Raw genomic sequence first — 23,908 nt, 5'->3', positions numbered from 1 at the left:
CCCCCCGGGGCCCTGTCAGCTCCCCTCGCCTCAGGGCCGGGCCCCTGGAGACCCTTCCCCCCCCCCCCCCCAGTCTCGGTTTGCCGCCTTAATCCCCCTGGAACCCTCCTTCCCTGGCCCCTTCCCTTTTCCCCTGGCTGGAATCCCTCAGGTTTCAGTTCCGTCAGCCCGAGTGTCGGGCACTGGCCTGAATGGGCTGTAATTCCCATTAACCTGGGGGGGAATTGTGGGGGTTCTGGTGTGGGAGGTGGCTCATCCTGGGATTCTGAGGAGAAAAGGGGGTTATCCTTGGGTTCTGAGGAGAAAAAGGGGTTATCCGTGGGTTCTGAGGAGAAAAAAGGGGTTATCCTTGGGTTCTGAGGAGAAAAAAGGGTTATCCTTGGGTTCTGAGGAGAAAAAGGGGTTATCCTTGGGTTCTGAGGAGAAAAAGGGGTTATCCTTGGGTTCTGAGGAGGAAAAGGGGTTATCCTTGGGTTCTGAGGAGGAAAGGGGGTTATCCTTGGGTTCTGAGGAGAAAAAGGGGTTATCCTTGGGTTCTGAGGAGAAAAAAGGGTTATCCTTGGGTTCTGAGGAGAAAAAGGGGTTATCCTTGGGTTCTGAGGAGAAAAAGGGGTTATCCTTGGGTTCTGAGGAGAAAAAGGGGTTATCCTTGGGTTCTGAGGAGAAAAAGGGGTTATCCTTGGGTTCTGAGGAGAAAAAGGGGTTATCCTTGGGTTCTGAGGAGAAAAAGGGGTTATCCTTGGGTTCTGAGGAGAAAAAGGGGTTATCCTTGGGTTCTGAGGAGAAAAAGGGGTTATCCTTGGGTTCTGAGGAGAAAAGGGGGTTATCCTTGGATTCTGAGGAGAAAAAGGGGTTATCCTTGGGTTCTGAGGAGAAAAAGGGGTTATCCTTGGGTTCTGAGGAGAAAAGGGGGTTATCCTTGGGTTCTGAGGAGAAAAAGGGGTTATCCTTGGGTTCTGAGGAGAAAAGGGGGTTATCCTTGGGTTCTGAGGAGAAAAAGGGGTTATCCTTGGGTTCTGAGGAGAAAAAGGGGTTATCCTTGGGTTCTGAGGAGGAATATGGTTTAAAAATGGTTTAAAAATGGTTTATCCACAGGTTATCCTTGGGTTCTTGTGAGGAAAACAGGATATCCTTGGGTTCTCGTGAGGACAACGGGTTATCCTTGGGTTCTCATGAGGAAAACGGGTTATCCATGGGTTCTCATAAGGAAAACAGCTTATCCTTGGATTCCTCTCACAAGGAAAATGGTTTAAAAATGGTTTATCCTTGGATTCTGATGAGGAAAACTGGTTATCCTTGGGTTCTCATGACGAAAATAGTCTATCCTAGGGTTGTCATGAGGAAAACTGATTATCCTTGGATGCTCATGAGGAAAATGGTTCATCCTAGGATTTTCATGAGGAAAACAGTTTCTCCTTGGATTTGAGGAGGAAAAATGGTTTCTCCTGGTTTCCCCCCCTCCTTATTTTGGCAGCGTTCAGAGCACGGTGAGATTTGTTGCATCCCTTGTGGAGAGAGAACCTCAAGAAGTAAAATCAACCCCAGATCCTGAAAGAGGAAGACTGAAGGGAGGTGGGTTGGGACACAGAATGGGATTTCTTAATCCCATCCTTTAAAAATCCTGGAATTTCAAGCTTCTGCTTGTGAAGCATCAGCAGTGAGGCACGTGGCTGGGAAATAAGGGAACTGCTGCACACCACAATTTCTTCTTGCCTCACAACATTGTAAAGCAGGGTGAGGGGGGCTCACCCTGGCACCCCCATATTGCCCTGTGACTTTGAGGTGCTCATCCTGGAGTGAATGGGACTGGGTTTCCTGGCAGGAAGATGGGAAGAGCGTTGAGTGGTTTGTGCTGCTGTGGCAGAGCAGGGTTGGTCATCGAATCTCTGGCTGTAGGATTGGTCACTGAATCTCTGGCTATGTGGATAAAGTATGTCTGTTGTTCATACTTAATTAGAGGATGCTGATTTAGCAGACCCACAGCTTTCAAAGGGGTTATTTGGGGTTTTTTTTTGACCAAAATAAAGACCTTCAGACACAGCAAAAGAGTTTTGCCTGAAAGCAGAACAGTGGCATTTGGATCAGGTCTCCAAAACCATCTTCCAAGCTGCTAAGGTTAAAAAATAAGAGTGAAAGAGAGATGCCTCCTGTAGGAAGCTGCCCCCTCTCCTCTGCCCTGGTCAGGCCCCACCTGGAGTGTTGTGTCCAGTGCTGGGCTCCCTGGGATAGAAAAGCCAGGGATCTCCTGGAGAGAGTCCAGAGGAGGGACATGGAGATGCTGAAGGGCCTGGAGCATCTCCCCTGTGAGGAAAGGCTGAGTGAGCTGGGGCTGTTCAGCCTGGAGAGAAGAAGCCTGAGAGGGGATCTGATCACTGGGTATCAATAGCTGAAGGGTGGGACACAGGGGGACGTGGGCAGCCCCTTCTCAGTGACCCAACACAGCCAATATAGAGGAAATAAGAGCTCCACATGTTTTTAGGCTGTGGAGGAAATTAAGGAAGAAGAAAGGATGTCTCCACACTACGTGGTAGAAGCTTCTTAAAAGCTTCATGTGGAGGGAGGAGGAATTGAGCTGATGCAATTAAGGGAAGTAGAAACAGGCCCAGGGGCATTGTGGCAGGAAGCAGGGACACAGCTGCTCATAAGAACACTGAAGGGGTGAGTTGGGAGGAGAATGTAGGCAGAGCTGGAAGAGAAAGGGCCAGCTGGGGACTTTACTGCAGGTTGATATCAAGAGAACTCGTTCTTTTTATAGTAGTAGGGAAAGAGAGATGATTCTATCACTGTTTGTGGTGGAAAAAATACAGTAAATCACTCAAAGGCTGGAGCTTTGGGCTAATCAGAGAGTCATAGGGGTTGGAAGGGACCTCCAGAGATCATCAGGTCCAACCCCCCTGCCAAAGCAGGGTCCCTTGGACAGGTCACACAGGGAGACATCCAGATGGGGCTGGAATATCTCCAGAGAAGGAGACTCCACACCCCCCTGGGCAGCCTGTCCCAGGGCTCCCTCACCCTCACTGGGAAGAAGTTCTTCCCCAGATTGGTGTGGAACTTCCTGTGCTCCAACTTGAGCCCATCACCCCTTGTCCTGTCCCCAGGGGCTTTGGCAGGGGGGTTGGACTCAGTGATCTCCAGGGCCAGGTTGGATGGGGCCCTGGGCAACCTTATGTAGCTCCAGGCCTGGAGGTTGGTGTCCCTGCCTGTGGCAGGGGGGTTGGAACTGTCTGATCCTTGGGGTCCTTTCCAAGCCAGACCAGTCTATGATTCTATGACCTCTGGAGGTCCCTTCCAACCCCAACAACTCTGTGATTCCATGAAACACCAAGCATAGACCTTCACTCCTCTGCCTCTCTCCTTCCTCCCAACCCAGGGGAATGACGATGACCAACCTCCTGCCTTCCTCAGGGGACAGCAACTGCTATTACATCCTGACAGAAGACTTCCCCTATGGCAGCAAGTTCTTCAAAGCTGGGAACATGTGCTTCTGCAGTGAGAGAAGCTACCTAAGGAACTTCCCTGATGATGGACCCCCAGCTTGCTACTTGAAAGTCATCATGCTGGACGACAGCTCCACCGTCACCATAAACGTGCAGCTCCTTCAGCCTGTGAGTGAGGAGGTGGCAGCCTTCCTCCTGGCCATCACCCGCCACAGTGAGCGCCTCAACTATTTCTTTGAGAGGCTGAGACTTGAAGAAGCTCTACAGGCTCTTCCAGGCCAGAAAGTGAAGGTGGAAGTGGAGCAGAAACTTTACCCTGGTGTCATCCGCTACATTGGGACCATCTACACCCCCACTTCGGCTGTGCTGGCTCCGTTCTTCTTTGGGGTGGAATTACAGGTAAAGGTGACTGGTCAACTGGATGACACCCAGCTGAGTGGTGGGGTTGACACAACAAGAAGGAAAGGAAGCCATCCAGAGGGATCTTGAGAGGTTGGAAAAGTGGGCCCTGGTGAACCGAGTGAGGTTCAACACTGTGAAGTGTGAGGTGTTGTACTTGGGCTGGAGGAATCCTAGACATAGATACAGACTGGAAGAAGAGCTCCTGGAGAGCAGCACTGCTGGGAAGGACCTGGGTGTCATGGGGGATGAGAAACTTCCCCTGAGCCAGCAGTGGCTCTTGCAGCTCAGAAGGGTGATGGGATCCTGGGCTCCATCAGCAGAGGGGTGGCAGCAGGGACAGGGAGGGGATTGTCCCTCTCTGCTCTGCCCTCGGGAGGCCCCAGCTGGAGTCCTGTGTCCAGAGCTGGGGCCCCAATACAAGAAAGATGGGGAACTGTTGGAGAGGGGTCAGAGGAGACACAAGGATGATCAGAGGGCTGGAGCAGCTCCCCTATGGAGAGAGGCTGAGGGAGCTGGGCTGGGTCAGCCTGGAGAAGAGAAGGCTGTGGGGGGACCTCATTGCAGCCTGAAGGGAGCAGAGACGCAGGAGGGGAATCAGCTTGTTCAAAGGGCAGAGACTGGCAGGACAAGGGGGATGGAGTGAAGCTGAAGGAGGGAAGGGTGAGATGAGATATTAGGGGGAAGCTCTTTGCAGAGAGAGTGGTGAGGGGCTGGAACAGGCTGCCCAGAGAGGGGGTGGGTGCCCCATCCCTGGGGGTGTCCAAGGCCAGGTTGGCTGGGGCCCTGGGCAACCTTGTGTAGCTCCAGGCCTGGCGGTTGGTGTCCCTGCCTGTGTCAGGGGGGTTGGAGCTCTGTGATCCTTGGGGTCCCTTCCAACCCAGACCAGTCTGTGATTCTATGATAGCAAGTTGCTTCTTTCCCCATGGTGTGTGTGGGTGTGTAACAGGCCTTTCTCTGCTGTGTTCTCAGGGTGAGGGTGAAAACAGAGGGCGCAGCGATGGATCCTATCACGGCACCGAGTATTTCAAGTGTAAAAGGAACTGTGGGATCTTCCTGCCATTTAGCAGAATCCAATTTTCTCCCATGCTGGATGGTGACTACACAACACAGAAGACAATAGCAGACACAGAGGAGGTGGTTCCTATCAAGGTGGGAGATGCTGTTAGCTTCTACGTGGACGAGGTCCTCACCAGAGGAATAGCCATGGCTGTTTACAGAGAGGGAACCCAATGGTTCGTTAAAGTTTGTCCGGTAAGAGCGACCTTGCTGCTTTTCTTTGAGTTTTGGAGGGTTTTTTTCTTTATAAAATATCTTCTGGTAGGAGGTTAAGAAGAAGAAATGTCCAAAAGGGACCTGAGGTTAGCACAAACTTTCCAGACTTTCCCAGGGCTCAGTCCTGGGTCCAGTTTTGTTCAACATCTTTATCAATGACCTGGGTGAAGGGATTGGATGTTCCCTCAGGAGGTTTGGAGATGACACTAAGCTGGGAGGAAGTGTTGGTCTGCTTGAGGGTAGGGAGGATCCAAAGATGGATCTGGACAGGCTGGACTGATGGGCTGAGCCCAACAGGATGAGATTTAACAAGGCCAAGTGCAGAGTGCTGCACATGGGACAGAACAACCCCCTGCAGCGCTCCAGGCTGGGGGAGACTGGCTGGAGAGCTGTCAGGCAGAGAAGGACCTGGGGGTGTTGGGTGACTGCAGGCTGAGCATGAGCCAGCAGTGTGCCCAGGGGGCCAGGAAGGCCAAGGGCATCCTGGCTTGTGTCAGACCCAGTGTGGCCAGTAGGGCTGGGGAGGGGATTGTGCCCCTGGACTGGGCACTGGGGAGGCTGCAGCTGGAGTGCTGGGTCCAGTTCTGGGCTCCTCAGCATCAGAAGGACATTGAGGTCCTGGAGGGAGTGCAGAGAAGGGCAACCAGGCTGGGGAAGGGGCTGGAGGGCAAATGCTGTGAGGAGCAGCTGAGGGAGCTGGGGGTGTTGAGCCTGGAGAAGAGGAGGCTGAGGGGAGACCTTCTCCCCACCTCCCCTGCCCTGCCAGGAGGGTGCAGAGAGGTGGGCGATGGTCTCTTCAGCCAGGGGCCAGGAGATGGGACAAGGGGCAATGGGCTCAAGCTGCCCCAGGGCAGGGTCAGCTCAGCTGGGAGGGAAAAGTTCTTCCCTTGTGGGGCTGTGGAACAGGGGTCTGGAGCAGGGTCAGGGCCTGGCACAGGCTGCCCAGGGAGGGGGTTGAGTCCCCACCCCTGGGTGTGTTTAACAGACGGGGAGATGAGGTGCTCAGGGATCTGGTTCAGCACAGGATGGGAATGGTTGGACTTGATGATCTTAAAGGTCTTTTCTGGCTTTGTGACTCTGTGACCTGTTTGAAAAATTGGTTCATGTTCTGAGAATGTCCACTAAAACATCTACCTGAGAGATTTTTCTCTCTTTTCAGGAAGAAGAAGGAACAACTGACATATTCAGAGAAATCCCCATGGATGCTGTTGTGAAGGAAAGCTTGCCAAGTAAGTCATCATCATCACCCTCTTGTGTGTTCTTGGGGATTTGGGATGTATTTCTTCTCTGTGATGCACCAATGAGCTGAAAGTCCAATGAAAGCTTCTCCTGATCTTTAGAAAAGTCTTTGTGTTGGGCAACTAAAGCCACATCCCCCCATTTATCAGGAAGAAGAATCATAGAATCACAGACTGGTCTGGGTTGGAAGGGACCCCAAGGATCAGAGAGTTCCAACCCCCTGCCACAGGCAGGGACACCAACCTCCAGGCCTGGAGCTACACAAGGTTGCCCAGGGCCCCAGCCAACCTGGCCTTGGACACCTCCAGGGATGGGGCATCCACCCCCTCTCTGGGCAAGAAGAAGATAGTGTGTGACTGCAGCTCTATTTCCTAGGGGGAGAAGGTGCTGCTGGTTAAAGACTCTTTAATTTACCTGTAGAAGGTGGAGTTGAAGTCTCATCCTGATGCCAGATGAGTAGTTCAGAAAGGCACAGATGCCACCAGCAATGGTGTGAATCATTGGATGAGACATGGAATTAGTAGAATCTTTCTTTAGCCATCAAAAAGACACCTTGCAGCTGACCAGCCCAAGAGGAGCTGTTATTAGACTCTTCACTGAGTTGATTCATCTGAGTTGATGGGACCCTGGACAACCTTGTGTAGCTCCAGGCCTGGAGGTTGGTGGCCCTGCCTGTGGCAGGGGGGTTGGAGCTCTCTGATCCTTGGGGTCCCTTCCAACCCAGACCAGTGTGTGATTGTATGATCTCAGTAAAGGCAGAATATTGATTTGTAAATAATCTTCCCCCTTCTGCTGCTTGGTGAAGGGGCTGGATCAGCTCCAAGACCATGGAGAGGTTGAAGTGTGCAGCCTTGAGCAGAGAAACTAGGAACAGGATTGTCCCCTCTCAGCCTGTAGGACCAGGTTGGCCATATCACTGGGAGTTACACCTTCCATCTTTCATGCTCAGGTTCATGCTTGCCCCTGTGGTCTCTAATTTGAACATAGACTGGGATTGAGTGAGATCTAGAGATACCAGTAGGTGTTGGCTTCCTACTTCACCTTTTCCCTTGTCCCCTAGGTGTGTATCCACTGTTCAAGGCTGACGTGGCCTTGGGACACCCAAAGCAAATGAAACGTGAGATAAGCGAGAGCGGGGAGGAGTGTGAAGCTGGGAACTCACCCCTGGAGGTCAACTCCATGGTCCAGATCACCTTGGACAAGGGAAATCAGGTTTCAGGAATCATCCGCTGGTTGGGTTACCTGCCCCAGATTAAGCACAAGATGGCAGGAGTTGAACTGGTAAGGAACTGGTATTTCCTGCTGGGAGAGTGTCTGGTGGAACGTGCAGGTCTTGGTTGGTTTTTCTCTTTGAAGATCTTCAGCCATGAATCATGTTTGGTGGCTGAGAGAGCCAAGGGGATCCTGGGGGGCATCAGGAGGAGTGTGGGCAGCAGGTCACAGGAGGGGATCCTCCCTCTCTCCTCTGCCCTGGTCAGGCCCCACCTGGAGTGTTGTGTCCAGTTCTGGGCTCCCTGGGATAGAAAAGCCAGGGATCTCCTGGAGAGAGTCCAGAGGAGGGACATGGAGATGCTGAAGGGCCTGGAGCATCTCCCCTGTGAGGAAAGGCTGAGGGAGCTGGGGCTGTTCAGCCTGGAGAGAAGAAGCCTGAGAGGGGATCTGATCACTGGGGATCAATAGCTGAAGGGTGGGACACAGGGGGACGTGGGCAGCCTCTTCTCAGTGTCTGTGGGGACAGGACAAGGGGTGATGGGCTCAAGTTGGAGCACAGGAAGTTCTGCACCAATATGCAGAAGAACTTCCCAGTGAGGGTGAGGGAGCCCTGGGCCAGGCTGCCCAGGGGGGTGTGGAGTCTCCTTCTCTGGAGATATTCCAGCCCCATCTGGATGTCTCCCTGTGTGACCTGTCCTAGGGACCCTGCTTTGGCAGGGGGGTTGGACCCAATGATCTCTGGAGGTCCCTTCCAACCCCTGTGATCTCTCCATTTGCCCTGGGCCTCTGATGTTTCAGAGGGGGTTCTTCTCCCCATATACTCTGCCCTGGTGAAGCCTCATGAGGAATATTGTGCTGGGCTCCCCGAGTCAAGAAGGACAAGGAGCTGGTGGAGAGGGTACATCAGAGAGCTATGGAGATGCTGAGGGGACCAGAACATCTCTGATGGAGAGAGGCTGGGGGATTTGGGACTTTTTAGCCTGGGTAAGACTGAGGAGGGATCTTCTCAATGCTGATAAATCCTTGAGGGGTGGGCACAGGAGGAAGGGTCAGTCTGTGTTCAGTGGTGCCCAGGGACAGGACAAGAGTTGATGGGCACAAACTGGAGCAGAGGAAGTTCCACCTAACCCTGAGGAGGAGCTTCTTTGCTGTGAGGGTGGCAGAGCCCTGGGACAGGCTGCCCAGAGAGGTTGTGGAGTCTCCATCTCTGGAGAGATCCAAACCCTGTGATCCTGGACACTGTCCTGTGCATCCTGCTCGAGGTGACCCTGCTCTGGCAGGGGGGTTGGACTAGATGATCTCCAAAGGTTCCTTCCAACCCCAGCCAGTCTTTGAGTCTGTGAAGTCAAGCAGACAATTAAGCAGACAGTCAAGCAGACAATCACTCCTTGGGCTGAGGAGAACCTGAGGAGTCCTGATGAGGGTTGGTTTGCTCTCTTCTAGAGTAACATTAATGGAATGTGGGATGGAACAACCATGAATCCTACAGGCAACACCTAAAGCTTCAACTCACAAGCAGAATAAATGAGCTCAGGAGGCAAAACAGGACCAAGCCTGTACTTCTGCTGGACCAAACCTGCTGTTAAGTTGTTCTCCAATGCTCTTTTCCCAGGATGAAGATAAGGGGGTCACTGATGGTGAATGGCTGGGCAAATACTACTTCCACTGCGCTCCGAAGCGCGGCCTCTTCGTGAAGCTGCAGTCCTGCCAGCCCGACGTTCGCTTCCAGTGGTCACACAACACTGACCTGAGCCTCCTGGATTATAGTGAGTTCTCTGAGGGGGATGGGGAACCCCTTCCTTATGGGGACAGGCTGAGGGAGATGGGTCTCTTCAGCTTGGAGAGGAACCTGAGGGGTGACCTCTTTAATGTCTGTAAATATGTGAAGGGTGAGAGTCAGGAGGATGGAGCCAGGCTCTGCTCAGGGATGAGACAAGGGACAATGGGTGCAAGCTGGAGCAAAGGAGCTTCCACGTGAACATAAGGAGGAACCTCATCCCTGTGAGGTTGACAGAGCACTGGGACAGCCTGTCCAGGGAGGTTGTGGAGTCTCCTTCTCTGGAGACACTCAAAACCCCACCTGGACATGTTCCTGTGTGACCTAATCTAGGTGATCTTGCTGTAGCAGGGGGGTCGGACTGGGTGGTCTTTCAAGGTCCCTTCCAACCCCAAACACTCTGATTCTGTGCTGCATGCCATGGAGAAGCCTCATGCACAGTGTCTTAACCAGTAGTTTCATATTCTTCACTTTTTCTTCAAGTGTTCCCAAAAGAAATGTCCATTTGAGGGATGGTGGGGGTGTCATGTTGGTACTTCTAGGGAATCCTTCATAAGTGTGAGAATCACAGAGTGGGTTGGGTTGGAAGGGACCTCAAAGATCATCTACTTCCAACCTCACAGCCATAAACAGGGACACCCTCCACTAGGCCGGGTTGCCCAAAGCCCCATCCAACCTGGCCTTGAACACTGACCAGGGATCCAGGGGCAACCACAGCTTCTCTGGGCAACTTGGCCCATCCTCAAAGTAAATAAGTTCTTCCTAATATCTCATTTAAAACTCCCCTCTTTCAGGTTAAAGCCACCTCTCCTGGGGCTGTCCCTCCCTGCCCTTGGCAACAGCCCCTCTCCAGCTTTCCTGGAGCCCCTTGAGGGACTGGAAGGGGCTCTGAGCATTCCCTGGAGCCTTTTCTTCTCCAGGCTCAACACCCCCAGCTCCCTCAGCTGCTCCTCACAGCATTTGCCCTCCAGCCCCTTCCCCAGCCTGGTTGCCCTTCTCTGCACTCGCTCCAGGACCTCAATGTCCTTCTGATGCTGAGGAGCCCAGAACTGGACCCAGCACTCCAGCTGCAGCCTCCCCAGTGCCCAGTCCAGGGGCACAATCCCCTGCCCAGCCCTACTGGCCACACTGGGTCTGACACAAGCCAGGATGCCCTTGGCCTTCCTGGCCACCTGGGCACACTGCTGGCTCATGCTCAGCCTGCAGCCACCCAACACCCCCAGGTCCTTCTCTGCCTGACAGCTCTCCAGCCAGTCTCCCCCAGCCTGGAGCGCTGCAGGGGGTTGTTCTGTCCCATGTGCAGCACTCTGCACTTGGCCTTGGTAAACCTCATTAAGCTTAAATCATTAAGGTTGGAAAAGACCTCCAAGACCCTCTAGTCCAACCATCCCCCTACCACCTATATTACTATCCCACCTCCCTAAGCACCTCATCCAACCTCTCCTTGAGCATCCCAAGGGACAGTGACTCCACTACCTCCCTGGGCAACCCCTTCCAGTGCCCAACCACTCTTTTGGAGAAGACATTTCTCATTGATGAAGAAGAGATGATTGGGGTTTATCTCCCTTTCCAGTAGATGAGTTATTAATGAGTCAAGTCTTGATCCCACCAGGCTTGAATCCCACCAGGAGCAGCGCAGAAGGATGTTTTGCTGCCTCCTGAGCAGAGCAGACCTCTGGGACATCAGGGAAGGACAGAGCTGAGGTGGGAACCTGAAATGAGTTGCTTCTCTTGCAGGGCAGCAGGAGGTTCTTCCACAGGCTCCAGACAGTTACCCTCCCCTCAGAAATGAAGCGGCGGTGCGCGTCCTGCAAGGGCGGATGAAAGGGATCCAAGGCCACTGTAACTCCTGCTATATGGATGTAGCTCTCTTCAGGTGAGGACCTGCTTGGGTAGTGGCTGCTTCATTAAATGAGCTCTTTTAATTGGGCATGGCACTTCCCTGGACTTTCAAAGTGGCTGTAAATTTACCCAGGATGGAGCAGAACATAACTGTGTGGGGACACAACTTCAGTGCTTGCTCCTCCTCAAACTCCTTCCTGATCTGATAGGTCCTCAGGTCCCAAAATAACCCCCAGGATCACCTCAGGTACCCATGTGTCTATCATGCAGGGGCAGTGAGGGATTGGAGCTCTCTGGACTTTGACCATGTTGACTCTCTGGCTGGAGGTAAGGGCTGGAAGCATATCAAAGAAACTGCCCAGAAGGTTCCAGCTTCATTGTGCAAGACTTTTTGGAGAGGGAAAGGCTCAGTGGTGCCCCTTCCCCCCCACCCCTGAGCAATTTTGGCTGCAGAGTAGGAGATTTCATTCTTTTTGAGATCTTTTCCTTGCTTTACCACCAGATGTAGTTTGTCTCACCATGGAGATGTGCTGTCCTTCACCTCTGTGTAGTCACACATGGAGACTGTTGGAAATAAAAACCACCAACTGTCACCAGGCACAATGGTTTGGTTGTAACCATTGCTCCAAACCCACCAGGCTTATGCAGCACCTTCTTTCCACAGCCTCTTCTCCTGTACATCTGTGCTGGATTCCATGCTCTTCAAACCATTCCTCCTGTGTGACAGGAACGTCCAGAGCATTCTGAGGGATGAGATTGTTAAGCCCCTTCGACAGTGAGTAAGCCTGGAAGCCATCTGTCTGCCTTCATACCTTGTCTGTTGTCCTGGCAGATGCTACCTGTCACCAAGGGAAGGGGTTACCTGGAGGGGTTTCTCTTCTCATAGAATGATGGAATATGCTGGGTTGGATGGGACCTTTAGAGGTCACCTAGTCCACCTTCCCCTGCAGTGAGTAGGGACATCTTCACTAGATCAGGTTGCTCAGAGCTCCATCAAGCCTGACCCTGAATATCTCTGGGGGCAATGGTTCTAAATGGAGAGGTTAGATTTAGGTTGGCCATGAAGAGAGTGGTTTAGGTGCAGGTGGTGAGGCACTGGACCAAGTCACCCAGAGAAGTCATGGATGCCCAAACTGTGGCTGCCCCTGGATCCCTGGCAGGGTTCAAGGCCAGGTTGGATGAGGTTTTGGCCACCCTGGGCTGGTGGTGGGGTGTCCCTGCTCATGGCAGGGGGGTTGGAACTCAATGTTCTTTAAGGTCCCTTCCAACCCAAACCAATCTGTGCTTCTATGATTTAATTACAGCAGAAAGATCATCTCCCTCTGCTTCTCATTTCTAGGACTGGCTTTGTCAGGGCAAAGAGTGTGATGCACCTCAGGGAGCAACTGACTGAAAAGGGCCAGTGTTCAAGCTTTACCAACGCTGAGAAAGGTAATGTCCTCTCTGGGGCCTTCCTGGGGCTGCTTCACTCTGTGTCACCTTGTCCTGTCACCCCAGGCTGACAGCTTAACCATGTGTTTCTCCAGGCACATCTGTTAATGCACCTGTGCTGTTCACCTCTGTAAAATACCTCCAGCTTCTAAAGCTCCACAGGTTTTCCAACTGGGATTTATCCTGAAGCCTGATGGAAAGTTCTGGGTCTCTATCCTGGTGGCAGCTGGGAGGGGAGAGGATGATCTGAGACCTGAACAAACTGGACTGATGGGCTGAACCCAACAGGATGAGGTTTAACAAGGCCAAGCGCAGAGTGCTGCACATGGGACAGAACAACCCCCTGCAGCGCTCCAGGCTGGGGGAGACTGGCTGGAGAGCTGTCAGGCAGAGAAGGACCTGGGGGTGTTGGGTGACTGCAGGCTGAGCATGAGCCAGCAGTGTGCCCAGGGGGTCAGGAAGGCCAAGGGCATCCTGGCTTGTGTCAGACCCAGTGTGGCCAGTAGGTGTGGGGAGGGGATTGTGCCCCTGGACTGGGCACTGGGGAGGCTGCAGCTGGAGTGCTGGGTCCAGTTCTGGGCTCCTCAGCATCAGAAGGACATTGAGGTCCTGGAGCGAGTGCAGAGAAGGGCAACCAGGCTGGGGAAGGGTCTGGAGGGCAAATGCTGTGAGGAGCAGCTGAGGGAGCTGGGGGTGTTGAGCCTGGAGAAGAGGAGGCTGAGGGGAGACCTTCTCCCCACCTGCCCTGCCCTGCCAGGAGGGTGCAGAGAGGTGGGCGATGGTCTCTTCAGCCAGGGGACAGGAGATGGGACAAGGGGCAATGGGCTCAAGCTGCCCCAGGGCAGGGTCAGCTCAGCTGGGAGGGAAAAGTTCTTCCCTGGCAGAGTTGTGGGGCTGTGGAACAGGGGCCTGGAGCAGGGTCAGGGCCTGGGACAGGCTGCCCAGGGAGGGGGCTGAGTCCCCACCCCTGGGTGTGTTTAACAGAGGGGAGATGAGGTGCTCAGGGATCTGGTTCAGCACAGGACAGGAACAGTTGGACTCCATGATCTTCAAGGTCTTTTCCAACCTCGTGACTCTCTGATTCTGAGTTGTCCATCCCTGATAGAATCCAGGTCAATTTATCATTTTTGCCAAGGTCAACTTGTCTTTTTGAATCCTGTTGAGTTAATTGAGGTTCCTCAAAGGCTGGAGCTTGGTTGAAGTAAGACAGAAAGCAGCTGCTCCCATCCATGCATAGTAAAGCCCTGTGTAGTTTACAACAAGGAAATGAATTACACCAGTGCTAAACGTAGCTGCAACAACCTCTAAGTACCTGGATACTAAACAAGTAGCACTGATTCCTTCTCAGTGAACTAGGATGACACAAAGCTGGAAGATATTGGCTGATGAGGGTTGTGCTGCCATCCAGTGAGGTCTGGACAGGCTGGAGAGTTGGGCAGGGAGAAGTTCCATGAGATGTAACAAGGGCAAGTGGAGGGTAGAACGTCTGGGGAAGAATAGCCCCAGGTACCAGTATAGATGAGGGACTGGCCTGTTGGAGAGCAGCATAGGGGAGAGGGACCTGGGGGTCCTGGGGGACAGCAGGATGACCATGACCAGCAGTGTGCCCTCCTGGCCAAGAAGGCTGATGGCATCCTGGGGTGTATGAGAAGGGGGGTGGTTAGTAGGTCAAGAGAGGTCCTTCTCCCCCTCTGCTCTGCCCTGGTGAGACCCCACCTGGAATGTTGTGCCCAGTTCTGGGGCCCTCAGCTCAAGAAGGACATAAAACTCCTTGAAAGAGCCCAGCACAGGCCACCAAGATGATGGAGGGAGTGGAACCCCTTCCTTATGAGGAGAGGCTGAGGGAGCTGGGGAAGAGGAGCCTGAGGGGTGATTTTATTAATGTCCATAAATATGTGAAGGTGAGAGTCAGGAGGCTGGAGCCAGGCTCTTCTCAGTGATGGCCAGCAACAGGACAATGGGCAGTGGGTGCAACTGGAGCAAAGGGGGTTCCATGTGAACATAAGAAGAAACTTCTTTTCCCTGTGAGGGTGCCCAGAGCCCTGGGCCAGGCTGCCCAGAGTGGTTGTGGAGTCTCCTTCCCTGGAGACACTGAAAACCCCTCACCTGTGTGATCTAGTCTAGGTAATCCTGCTGTGGCAGGGAGGTTAGGCTAGATGATCTGTTGAGGTCCCTTCCAACCTCTACCATGCTGTGGTTCTGTGGTTTCTGTCAGCTTTGAGCCTGATTATTCCCTTACCTGGACTTAAAGAGGAGATTCCACGTTCACCAAACACTGGCTGATGTCCATGATGTGGTGTGACCCATTCTTTTCTCTCACCTTCCAGATCCTGAGGAGTTCCTCAATCTCATCATGGCTCATGTCCTGAGAATAGAGCCACTCTTGAAACTGCAGTAAGTTTCCATCTGGAAGTGATAACAGTTTCCATGGGTCACCCTTGGGGGAGTCACCTGTTGCCCAGGTGTTGCTTGCAGCTTCTCATGGAGGCTTTGGAGGTGCAGCTCCTCCCTGCTCTCCATGGGATCTTGGTTATTGTGAAAGGAGGGAAGGTTTAGAGCAGATGTTGGGGGGATGTTCTTTCCAGAGAGAGTGGTGAGGGGTTGGAACAGGCTGCCCAGAGAGGTGGTGGATGCCCCTTCCCTGGAGGTGTTCAGGGCCAGGTTGGATGGGGCCCTGGGCAACCTTGTGTATCTCCAGGCCTGGAGGTTGGTGTCCCTGCCTGTGTCAGGGGGCTTGGAACTGTGTGATCCTTGAATTCCCTTCCAACCCAGACCAGTCTGTGATTCTATGATCTTGCCCCAGGTGATGTATCCAGGCAAAGACTCATCCAAACTCTCCCTGGAGGTACCACCTTCAGAAAATGATGAGGAAAACCCTTTTCTCATCCCTAGGGAAAGCCAGAGGGTGCTTTGAGAAATGTAGTGTCCAACTCCAGTGTGGAGCCAGCACTGTGTGACAGCCTTTGGATGTGTTTGGGATGTGTCTAGACTCTCAAGCTGGCTCAGGTCCTGCAGCCTCTCAAACAGGCAGTCCTTGGATGTAGTCCCAGTTTTTCAGGACTCTACAAAAAGGATGAGAGGCTGAAGGAAGCCAAAAATAACCAGGCTGTTCAGGAACACAGAAGGGAATTGTTCCCTTTCTGTGCTCCTTTGTTGAGATGTCAATCAAGCTGGAGATCCTGGAGTACTCCAAAAAGCTCAGCACAAAGCTGACTCTGTACTCCAGCTCCCCTGCAGAGGGTCATCTGAAGTAGATCCTTTCTCAGGGGTGTAGAGGTCGTGGGAGATCTTCTGCTCACCTTTTGAACACACCAAGTTTTGCTCTGTGGCTTTTCTGTGTTCAATTAAGAAGTAGATCTTGGAGAAGGGAGTTTGCTGCTGGAGCCATGGGGTTATGATGATGAGGGGAAGTCAAGTTCTGCTCATTGTGGTGATCAGTGGGGCAGAATCCGACTGGAGACCTGTGACTAGGGGTGTTCCCCAGGGCTTGGTGTTTGGTCCAGTCCTGTTTTATATCTTCATCTATGACCTTGATGAGGGAACAGCATCCACCCTCAGCAAGTACCTGATGGTCCAAAGCTGGGAGGAGTGGGTGACACACAGGACACTGAGCTGCCATCCAGAGAGACCTGGCCAGGCTGGAGAGCTGGGCAGGGAGAAACCAGATGAGGTTCAACAAAAGCAAGTGGAGAGTCTGGCACCTGGGAAGGAATAACTGCTGGAATCAGGACAGGCTGGGGGTGACCTGCTGGAGAGGAGCTCTGTGGAGAAGGACCTGGGGGTCCTGGTGGGTGACAGGGTGGCCATGAGCCAGCAGTGTGCCCTGGGGGCTGAGAGAGACAATGGGATCCTGGGGGGCATCAGGAGGAGTGTGGGCAGCAGGTGACAGGAGGGGATCCTCCCCCTCTGCTCTGCCCTGGTCATGCCCCACCTGGAGTGTTGTGTCCAGTTCTGGGCTCCCTGGGATAGAAAAGCCAGGGATCTCCTGGAGAGAGTCCAGAGGAGGGACATGGAGATGCTGAAGGGCCTGGAGCATCTCCCCTGTGAGGAAAGGCTGAGGGAGCTGGGGCTGTTCAGCCTGGAGAGAAGAAGACTTAGGGGGGGAACCTTATTAATGTTTGTAAATATCTTAAGCATGGGATGCAGGGGGACATGGCCAGCCCCTTTTCAGTGATCTGTGAAGACAGGACAAGGGGCAATGTAGAGTATAGGAAGAGTATAGGATGTTCTGCAGCAACATGCAGAAGAACTTTTTCCCAGTGAGGGTGCCAGAGCCCTGGGACAGGCTGCCCAGGGGGTGTGGAGTCTCCTTCTCTGGAGATATTCCAGCCCCATCTGGATGTCTCCCTGTGTGACCTGTCCTAGGGACCCTGCTTTGGCAGGGGGGTTGGACCTGATGATCTCTGGAGGTCCTTTCCAACCCCTGTGATTCTGTGATTCATCAGAGCTGGATGAGATGGTACCATGGGGATGATGAGGCTGAAGATGACACTTGCATCCTCTTCTTATGGCATTTCTGGGCATTTCATACCAGCCTTGCACCAACCTTGCTGCCTTGAGCCCAACAACTCTCAGACAAACCTGGTTTGTCCTTTTGGAGCTCAGCTGGTTGAGGCACAACCTAAACAAGCCCTGTGACCACTCCCTGCAGGTCAGAAGGCCAGAAGGAGCAGGACTGTTACTGTTACCAGATATTTATGGACAAACAGGAGGATCTGGTGGTTCCTGACGTGCAGCAGTTAGTGGAACGCTCCTTCCTGTCCTCTGAACTGAAGCTAGTGGAGGTGAGCCCAGCTACCTTCAACCTACACTTCTATCTGCTGCCTCTTCCTTGCTTCTTCCAACCTCCCAGTGCCTCCCAGTGAGCCTGCACTGGGTCTGGTACATCCTCTATCTGACACTGCAATGCAGCAGGACATGTGGCCACAATCCAGCAGGGACAGGGAGGGGATTGTCCCTCTCTGCTCTGCCCTCAGGAGGCCCCAGCTGGAGTCCTGTGTCCAGAGCTGGGGCCCCAGTACAAGAAAGATGTGGGGCTGTTGGAGAGGGGTCAGAGGAGCCACAAGGATGATTATAGTGCTGGAGCATCTTCCCTATGAAGAGAGGCTGAGGGAGCTGGGCTGGTTCAGCCTGGAGAAGAGAAGGCTGTGGGGGGACCTCATTGCAGCCTCCCAGTCCCTGAAGGGAGCAGAGGAACAGGAGGGGAATCAGCTTGTTCAAAGAGCAAAGACTGGCAGGACAAGGGGGATGGAGTGAAGCTGGAGGAGGGAAGGGTGAGATGAGATATTATGGGGAAGTTCTTTGCAGAGAGAGTGGTGAGGGGCTGGAACAGGCTGCCCAGAGAGGTGGTGGATGCTCCATCCCTGGAGGTGTTGACCACCAGGTTGGATGGGGCCCTGGGCAACTTTGTGTAGCTCCAGGCCTGGAGGTTGGTGTCCCTGCCTGTGGCAGGGGGGTTAGAACTCTCTGATCCTTGGGGTCCCTTCCAACCCAGACCAGTCTATGATTCTATGAACTTGATAGAGAGATCTCAGGAAATCTTGATCTTGGCTTGGGAAAAGGGTTGTGCTTTCCCTCTTGCTGGCTTGTCTTCCAAATAACCAGAGTAAAAAGTCATTAACTCCCAGCAGCAACACAGAGAAAGGAACCTCTGGGGCTCATCTCTTCTGGCAGGGTGACTCATTTGCTTTTCTCTTTCCCAGATCCCATCATGTTTCATTATCCAAATGCCACGTTTTGGAAAGGACTTTAAAATGTTCAGCAAAATCATTCCTTCCTTGGAGCTGGATATAACAGATCTGCTCCTTGACAGTAAGTTTTCCACCAGTAAAGCCACCACAGCTGGGGCTGTGATGGGTTTCATCTCTTTGGGTTGTGAGCAGATGTGATCCTGGTGTGATTCTTCTGGCAGGGCAAGTTGGATTTCAGGTGAGATCCAGAGAAGACAGATCCTCTCCACCCCTGTTGCTCTTGCAGGTCCCAGGGAGTGCTGCATCTGCGGCGACGTCGCTACCCTGGAGTGCTCAGAGTGTTTCAAAGACAAGGTATTTGCAGCTACAGGCATGAAGCAGTTCTGCAACTCCTGCTCCAGACAGGTAATCCATTTTCTTGGCTCCCAAAACCTGCCTTGATGGCTGACAGCAGCTTGAAACCCCAAAAATACCTGCAGTCCCCCCATGGAAACCTGTAGCTGTTGAGGGATGGAGCCTGAGTATCAGTCCCACCACCTGCATCCTCTGCATGACCAGGGTTAGGTTCCACACTGAGGTGGTGTGACCCTGGCTGGAGGCCAGATGCCCACCCAAGCTGCTCTATCACTCCCCTTTCCAGCTGAAAATTGATATGGAGAGGCTCAGGAGTGGAGATAAGGACAGGGAGAGGTCTTCCTACAATCAGCATCATGGGCAGAACAGACTCAACACGGGAGAAAGGACAGAAAACTGATTTATGACACTGCCCTGCACCCCCAGTGACACCAGTTGGGTGGTGAGAAGTGTGACCAGGTCCTAAAGCATCTCCCCCACCCCTCCTTTCTTAGCAGACTTCACTGTAGTCATAATTTAGCTCCCTTCTTCCCACCCCCATGGCAGCATGGGGAGGGGCAGGGAATGAGGAGTGGGGGGTTTGGGTCAGTTCCTCAGGAGTTGGTGACATTCCACACCCCCTTCCCCTTGCTGCACCATGAGGTCCCACCCATGGCAGCCAGTCCTCCATGAGCTTCTCCAGCATGAGTCCTCTCTATCAGGACATCATCTCCTCCCCACAGGCCTCAGCACAGCTCCTTCCATGGGGTGCTGACCTTCAGGCCCAGACTGCTCCCAGTCTGGTCCCCCCCACAGAGTCACAAGTCCCCCAGCAAACCTGCTGTGGTGTGGATCAATCTCTTCACAGGCTGGAGATGGGATCTCTGCTCCCTGACATTATCCATGGGCTGCAGGGGGACAGGCTGCTTCACCATGGTCTTCTCCATGGGCTGAAGGGGAATATCTCTCCTTCTTCCCCCCTCATCCTCCTTCTTCACTGACCTTGGTGTCCTCACAGCTTCTTACATCTTCTCACTCCCTTCTCTGGGGGCAAAATGTGGCTGCTTGTGGGGTTTTTTTCTCCTCACTGTGATTCCCAGAGGTGCTGTGACCATTGCTGATGGGCTTGGCCATGGTCAGCAGCAACTCTGGCCTTGAATCAGCCAATGTCTACCCTCTGGAGCCTGCAGAGAGCTTCTAGCTGCTTCCTGCAGCCCCCCTTCTCCACCAGCACCCAGCCACCCAAAGCTGCAACACCCACATTGAACCCTCTGCTTAACACAAAGCCTAAATCACCACTGATCCTGCCCAGACTGAGGGCTGGGCCCTTCTCCATCCCCACTGGCTCACCAGGAGCATCCCTCCACCCTTCTGCCCTTTCTTAGAGGGTACCACGCTCCCACCACAGCTCCTCACAGCCAACCTGTTGATGCATTACCCCTTCCTGGCATGCAGGGAGGAACCAATCCCATGGGAGACAGACCAATGAGGAACAAACCACTAGTCTGACCCTTCCAAACCCCTTTTTTTTTTGGCAACCCAGGCTCAGTTCTGCCCGTTCAGCACTCCCACCCCCATCCTATCTCCTCAGGTTCACTCCCACCACCGACGCAAGACGCACCAACCCACGCGGCTGCACGTCCCAGAGGAGTTTTACAGCTGGAGCCTTGGGGGGAGCCAGCAGGTCCCTCGTGAGAAGCTGGAGCTCTTTGCTGTGCTCTGCATAGAGACCAGTCACTACGTCTCCTTTGTGAAATATGGGCCTGAGAACGAGCACTGGATGTTCTTTGACAGCATGGCTGACAGGCATGGTGAGCAGAGGGTGGTGGGCTTGGAGCTTTCAGCTCAACTGGGTGGGTTGCTGGGTGGCTGTGAGGGTCTGCAGTGCTCCTTGGGTAGGTGCTGGTTGGTCCATCTTTTTTGCTCTGAAGCTCCTTGTGCAATTTTAGGCTCTTTCTGGACCCTCCCCTTTCCAACAGTGAGCATTTAATGGACTAAAGCTAAAGGAGGGAAGGTTTAGATTAGATATTAGGGTGAAGTTCTTTGCAGAGAGAGTGGTGAGGGGCTGGAACAGGCTGCCCAGAGAGCTGGTGGATGCCCCATCCCTGGAGGTGTTCAAGGCCAGGTTGGATGGGGCCCTGGGCAGCCTTGTGTAGCTCCAGGCCTGGAGGTTGGTGTCCCTGCCTGTGTCAGGGGAGGTTGGAGCTCTGTGATCCTTGGGGTCCCTTCCAACCCAGACCAGTCTATGATTCTATGATTTAAGTAGACCCCAGAGAAGACTGTGACCAGACCAAGCATAGTTCATAGAATCCTACAATGCTTTGGGTTGGAAGGGACCTCAAAGATCAACTCATTCCAACCCCCTGCCACGGGCAGGGACACCCTCCACTAGATTAGGGTGCCCAAAGCTTCACCCAACCTGACCTTGAAGGCTTCCAAAGATGGGGTTTCCACATCTCTCTGGGCAGCCTGTTCCAGTCCCTCCCCACCCTCATGGTAAAGAACTTCTTCCTCCTTGTTCCTCATCCTCTGTGTTGAAACAAGAGGCTTCTCCAGCCAGTAAGGACTCTTCTCCTGCCCTTCCTCACTTTGTTGTTGACCTCCACATCTCTCAGCTATGTTCCTGTTGGTATCTGAGCTGTAGGTACTCATCCCTTGGGACCTGGTTTGGACTTTCCTCTTTCTTTCTTGGTCAGGTGATGAGAATGGCTACAACATTCCCACCGTAACGCTGTGCCCTGAAGTTGCCAAGTACTTGGACTTGCCTCTCTCTGTGTTGGCCCTGGAACAACCACGGGACATGGATGGAGTGGCCAAACGCCTCTTCTGTGATGCCTACATGTACCTGTACCAGAGCAAGAAGATGGCACTTTACAAATGACACTTCCTTGGCTTGGTGGTATCAGAAACAGGAGCTTGGACCAACCCTGAAGCTCATAATGGGTGAAAACAGCTGAGTTTTGGTCTACCAGTCTTGGACTTCTGCTTCTTCTTACCTCTTCTGGTGTCTGGTATCAAGCATCAGCCCATCTAGGTTTGTTAGATCCTGTATCCAGCCTTATCAAGCCATAGTTGGTACTTCTGGAAGATCTGGAATCTGAATAATTCACTCAAATCCCTTCTCATTACCTCCCTTCCCTTTCCTCTTCCTCCCCAGATGTTCTACAACTCTGCCCTACCTCAGAGTCCTCCCTAACAACCTATTTTCCCCTGCCAGCCCTCCCCTCCAAAGCTGAGCTCCAGCATCTAATTAAAACATGAGCCATGACCCTCAAGTTCCCAAAGAGCACAAAACACCCCCATAGCCTCACCCCAGTCTTCCTCACATCTGTATGTGTGGAGGAAGAAAACCAGGAGGTGTGAGTTGCACAGTGGTGAGTCAGGATGAGGGTTTTTCTTGAGGTTTGGGATTTGACCCAGCACCTAAAACCAAGTACCTGAACTGTCCACCCTTCCCTTCTCCAGCACTTAATGCTCCAGCACTTTTATCCCTTATTTTGGATGTTTTAAGCTGCAAATATATTTAAAGATAAACAAACCTGAACATGTTTGTAAGAACAACACTGGATTAAAGATGGAGCTGAGGAACAACATCTTCATCAATGACCTGGGTGAAGGGATTGAATGTTCCCTCAGGAAGTTTGTGGATCACACTAAACTGGGAGGAAGAGTTAATCTGCCTGAGGGTAGGGAGGCTCTTCAGAGGGATCTGGCCAGGCTGGACCCATGGGCTGAGCCCAACAGGATGAGGTTTACCAAGGCCAAGTGCAGAGTGCTGCACATGGGACAGAACAACCCCCTGCAGCGCTCCAGGCTGGGGGAGACTGGCTGGAGAGCTGTCAGGCAGAGAAGGACCTGGGGGTGTTGGGTGACTGCAGGCTGAGCATGAGCCAGCAGTGTGCCCAGGGGGCCAGGAAGGCCAAGGGCATCCTGGCTTGTGTCAGACCCAGTGTGGCCAGTAGGGCTGGGGAGGGGATTGTGCCCCTGGACTGGGCAGTGGTGAGGCTGCAGCTGGAGTGCTGGGTCCAGTTCTGGGCTCCTCAGCATCAGAAGGACATTGAGGTCCTGGAGCGAGTGCAGAGAAGGGCAACCAGGCTGGGGAAGGGGCTGGAGGGCAAATGCTGTGAGGAGCAGCTGAGGGAGCTGGGGGTGTTGAGCCTGGAGAAGAGGAGGCTGAGGGGAGACCTTCTCCCCACCTGCCCTGCCCTGCCAGGAGGGTGCAGAGAGGTGGGCGATGGTCTCTTCAGCCAGCGGACAGGAGATGGGACAAGGGGCAATGGGCTCAAGCTGCCCCAGGGCAGGGTCAGCTCAGCTGGGAGGGAAAAGCTCTTCCCTGGCAGAGTTGTGGGGCTGTGGAACAGGGGCCTGGAGCAGGGTCAGGGCCTGGCACAGGCTGCCCAGGGAGGGGGTTGAGTCCCCACCCCTGGGTGTGTTTAACAGAGGGGAGATGAGGTGCTCAGGGATCTGGTTCAGCACAGGATGGGAATGGTTGGACTTGATGATCTTCAAGGTCTTTTCCATTCTGGTAACTCTGTGATCAGAGCTCATTATGCTGTTCTCTTTTTAAATTTTGGAGGTCCACACTGTTGCCATATGTTTGGGTGTTTTAACCTCATTTTTAGCACTCACTGTCCCATCTCTGGCAGCTCTGGGCTGAAGAGCAGAAACAGAATATTGAACCTCTTCTCAGTGTCTGTGGGGACAGGACAAGGGGTGATGGGCTCAAGTTGGAGCACAGGAAGTTCCACACCAATCTGGGGAAGAACTTCTTCCCAGTGAGGGTGAGGGAGCCCTGGGCCAGGCTGCCCAGGGGGTATGGAGTCTCCTTCTCTGGAGATATTCCAGCCCCATCTGGATGTCTCCCTGTGTGACCTGTCCTAGGGACCCTGCTTTGGCAGGGGGGTTGGACCTGATGATCTCTGGAGGTCCCTTCCAACCCCCATGATTCTCTATGACAAAAAAAAAGGAAGGGAAAGAGTGATCTTGGACCTGTTTTTGCTGATGGGAGGGTTGTGATGCTCACTGGGACCTCAACAGCTTGTTGGCTTTATCATCCTTCTGTCCTGTCTCTCATTTCTGTATGTGGTGGCTCCAAAGGACATCTGGTGTGTAATGACCCTGGATCATTAACACATAATTAATGTCAATTCAGCTTCCAAATGTCCTGGCTGAGCATTTGGGCCTCAACACCAAGCTGACCATGAGGCAGCAATCTATCCTCATGGTAGAGAAGGTGAACAACATCCTGGGCTGCATTCTGGTGCTGCCAGGAG

At 53.2% G+C, this 23,908-nt stretch overlaps 1 protein-coding gene across 1 annotated transcript; it reads left to right on the top strand.

The window, feature by feature from the left end:
- The first annotated feature begins 1,416 nt into the window (after positions 1–1,416).
- Positions 1,417–22,209, top strand: LOC311188604 (ubiquitin carboxyl-terminal hydrolase CYLD-like). Its single transcript, XM_084260065.1, has 15 exons — positions 1,417–1,487; positions 3,371–3,836; positions 4,809–5,090; positions 6,271–6,340; positions 7,411–7,631; positions 9,175–9,328; positions 11,077–11,215; positions 11,846–11,956; positions 12,521–12,612; positions 14,940–15,006; positions 17,264–17,396; positions 18,315–18,423; positions 18,589–18,707; positions 20,227–20,446; positions 21,332–22,209. The coding sequence occupies exons 2-15, from the start codon at positions 3,375–3,377 to the stop codon at positions 21,514–21,516; spliced, it is 2,364 nt and encodes a 787-aa protein (XP_084116191.1). The 5' UTR covers positions 1,417–1,487; positions 3,371–3,374; the 3' UTR covers positions 21,517–22,209.
- The last annotated feature ends 1,699 nt before the right edge of the window (positions 22,210–23,908 follow it).

The sequence above is a fragment of the Gallinula chloropus genome (assembly GCF_964237585.1).
Source record: "Gallinula chloropus genome assembly, chromosome: 2".
Classification (NCBI taxonomy): domain Eukaryota; kingdom Metazoa; phylum Chordata; class Aves; order Gruiformes; family Rallidae; genus Gallinula; species Gallinula chloropus.
Note: the sequence above shows the minus strand (reverse complement) of the source record. Positions and strands in the feature narration are given on the sequence as shown.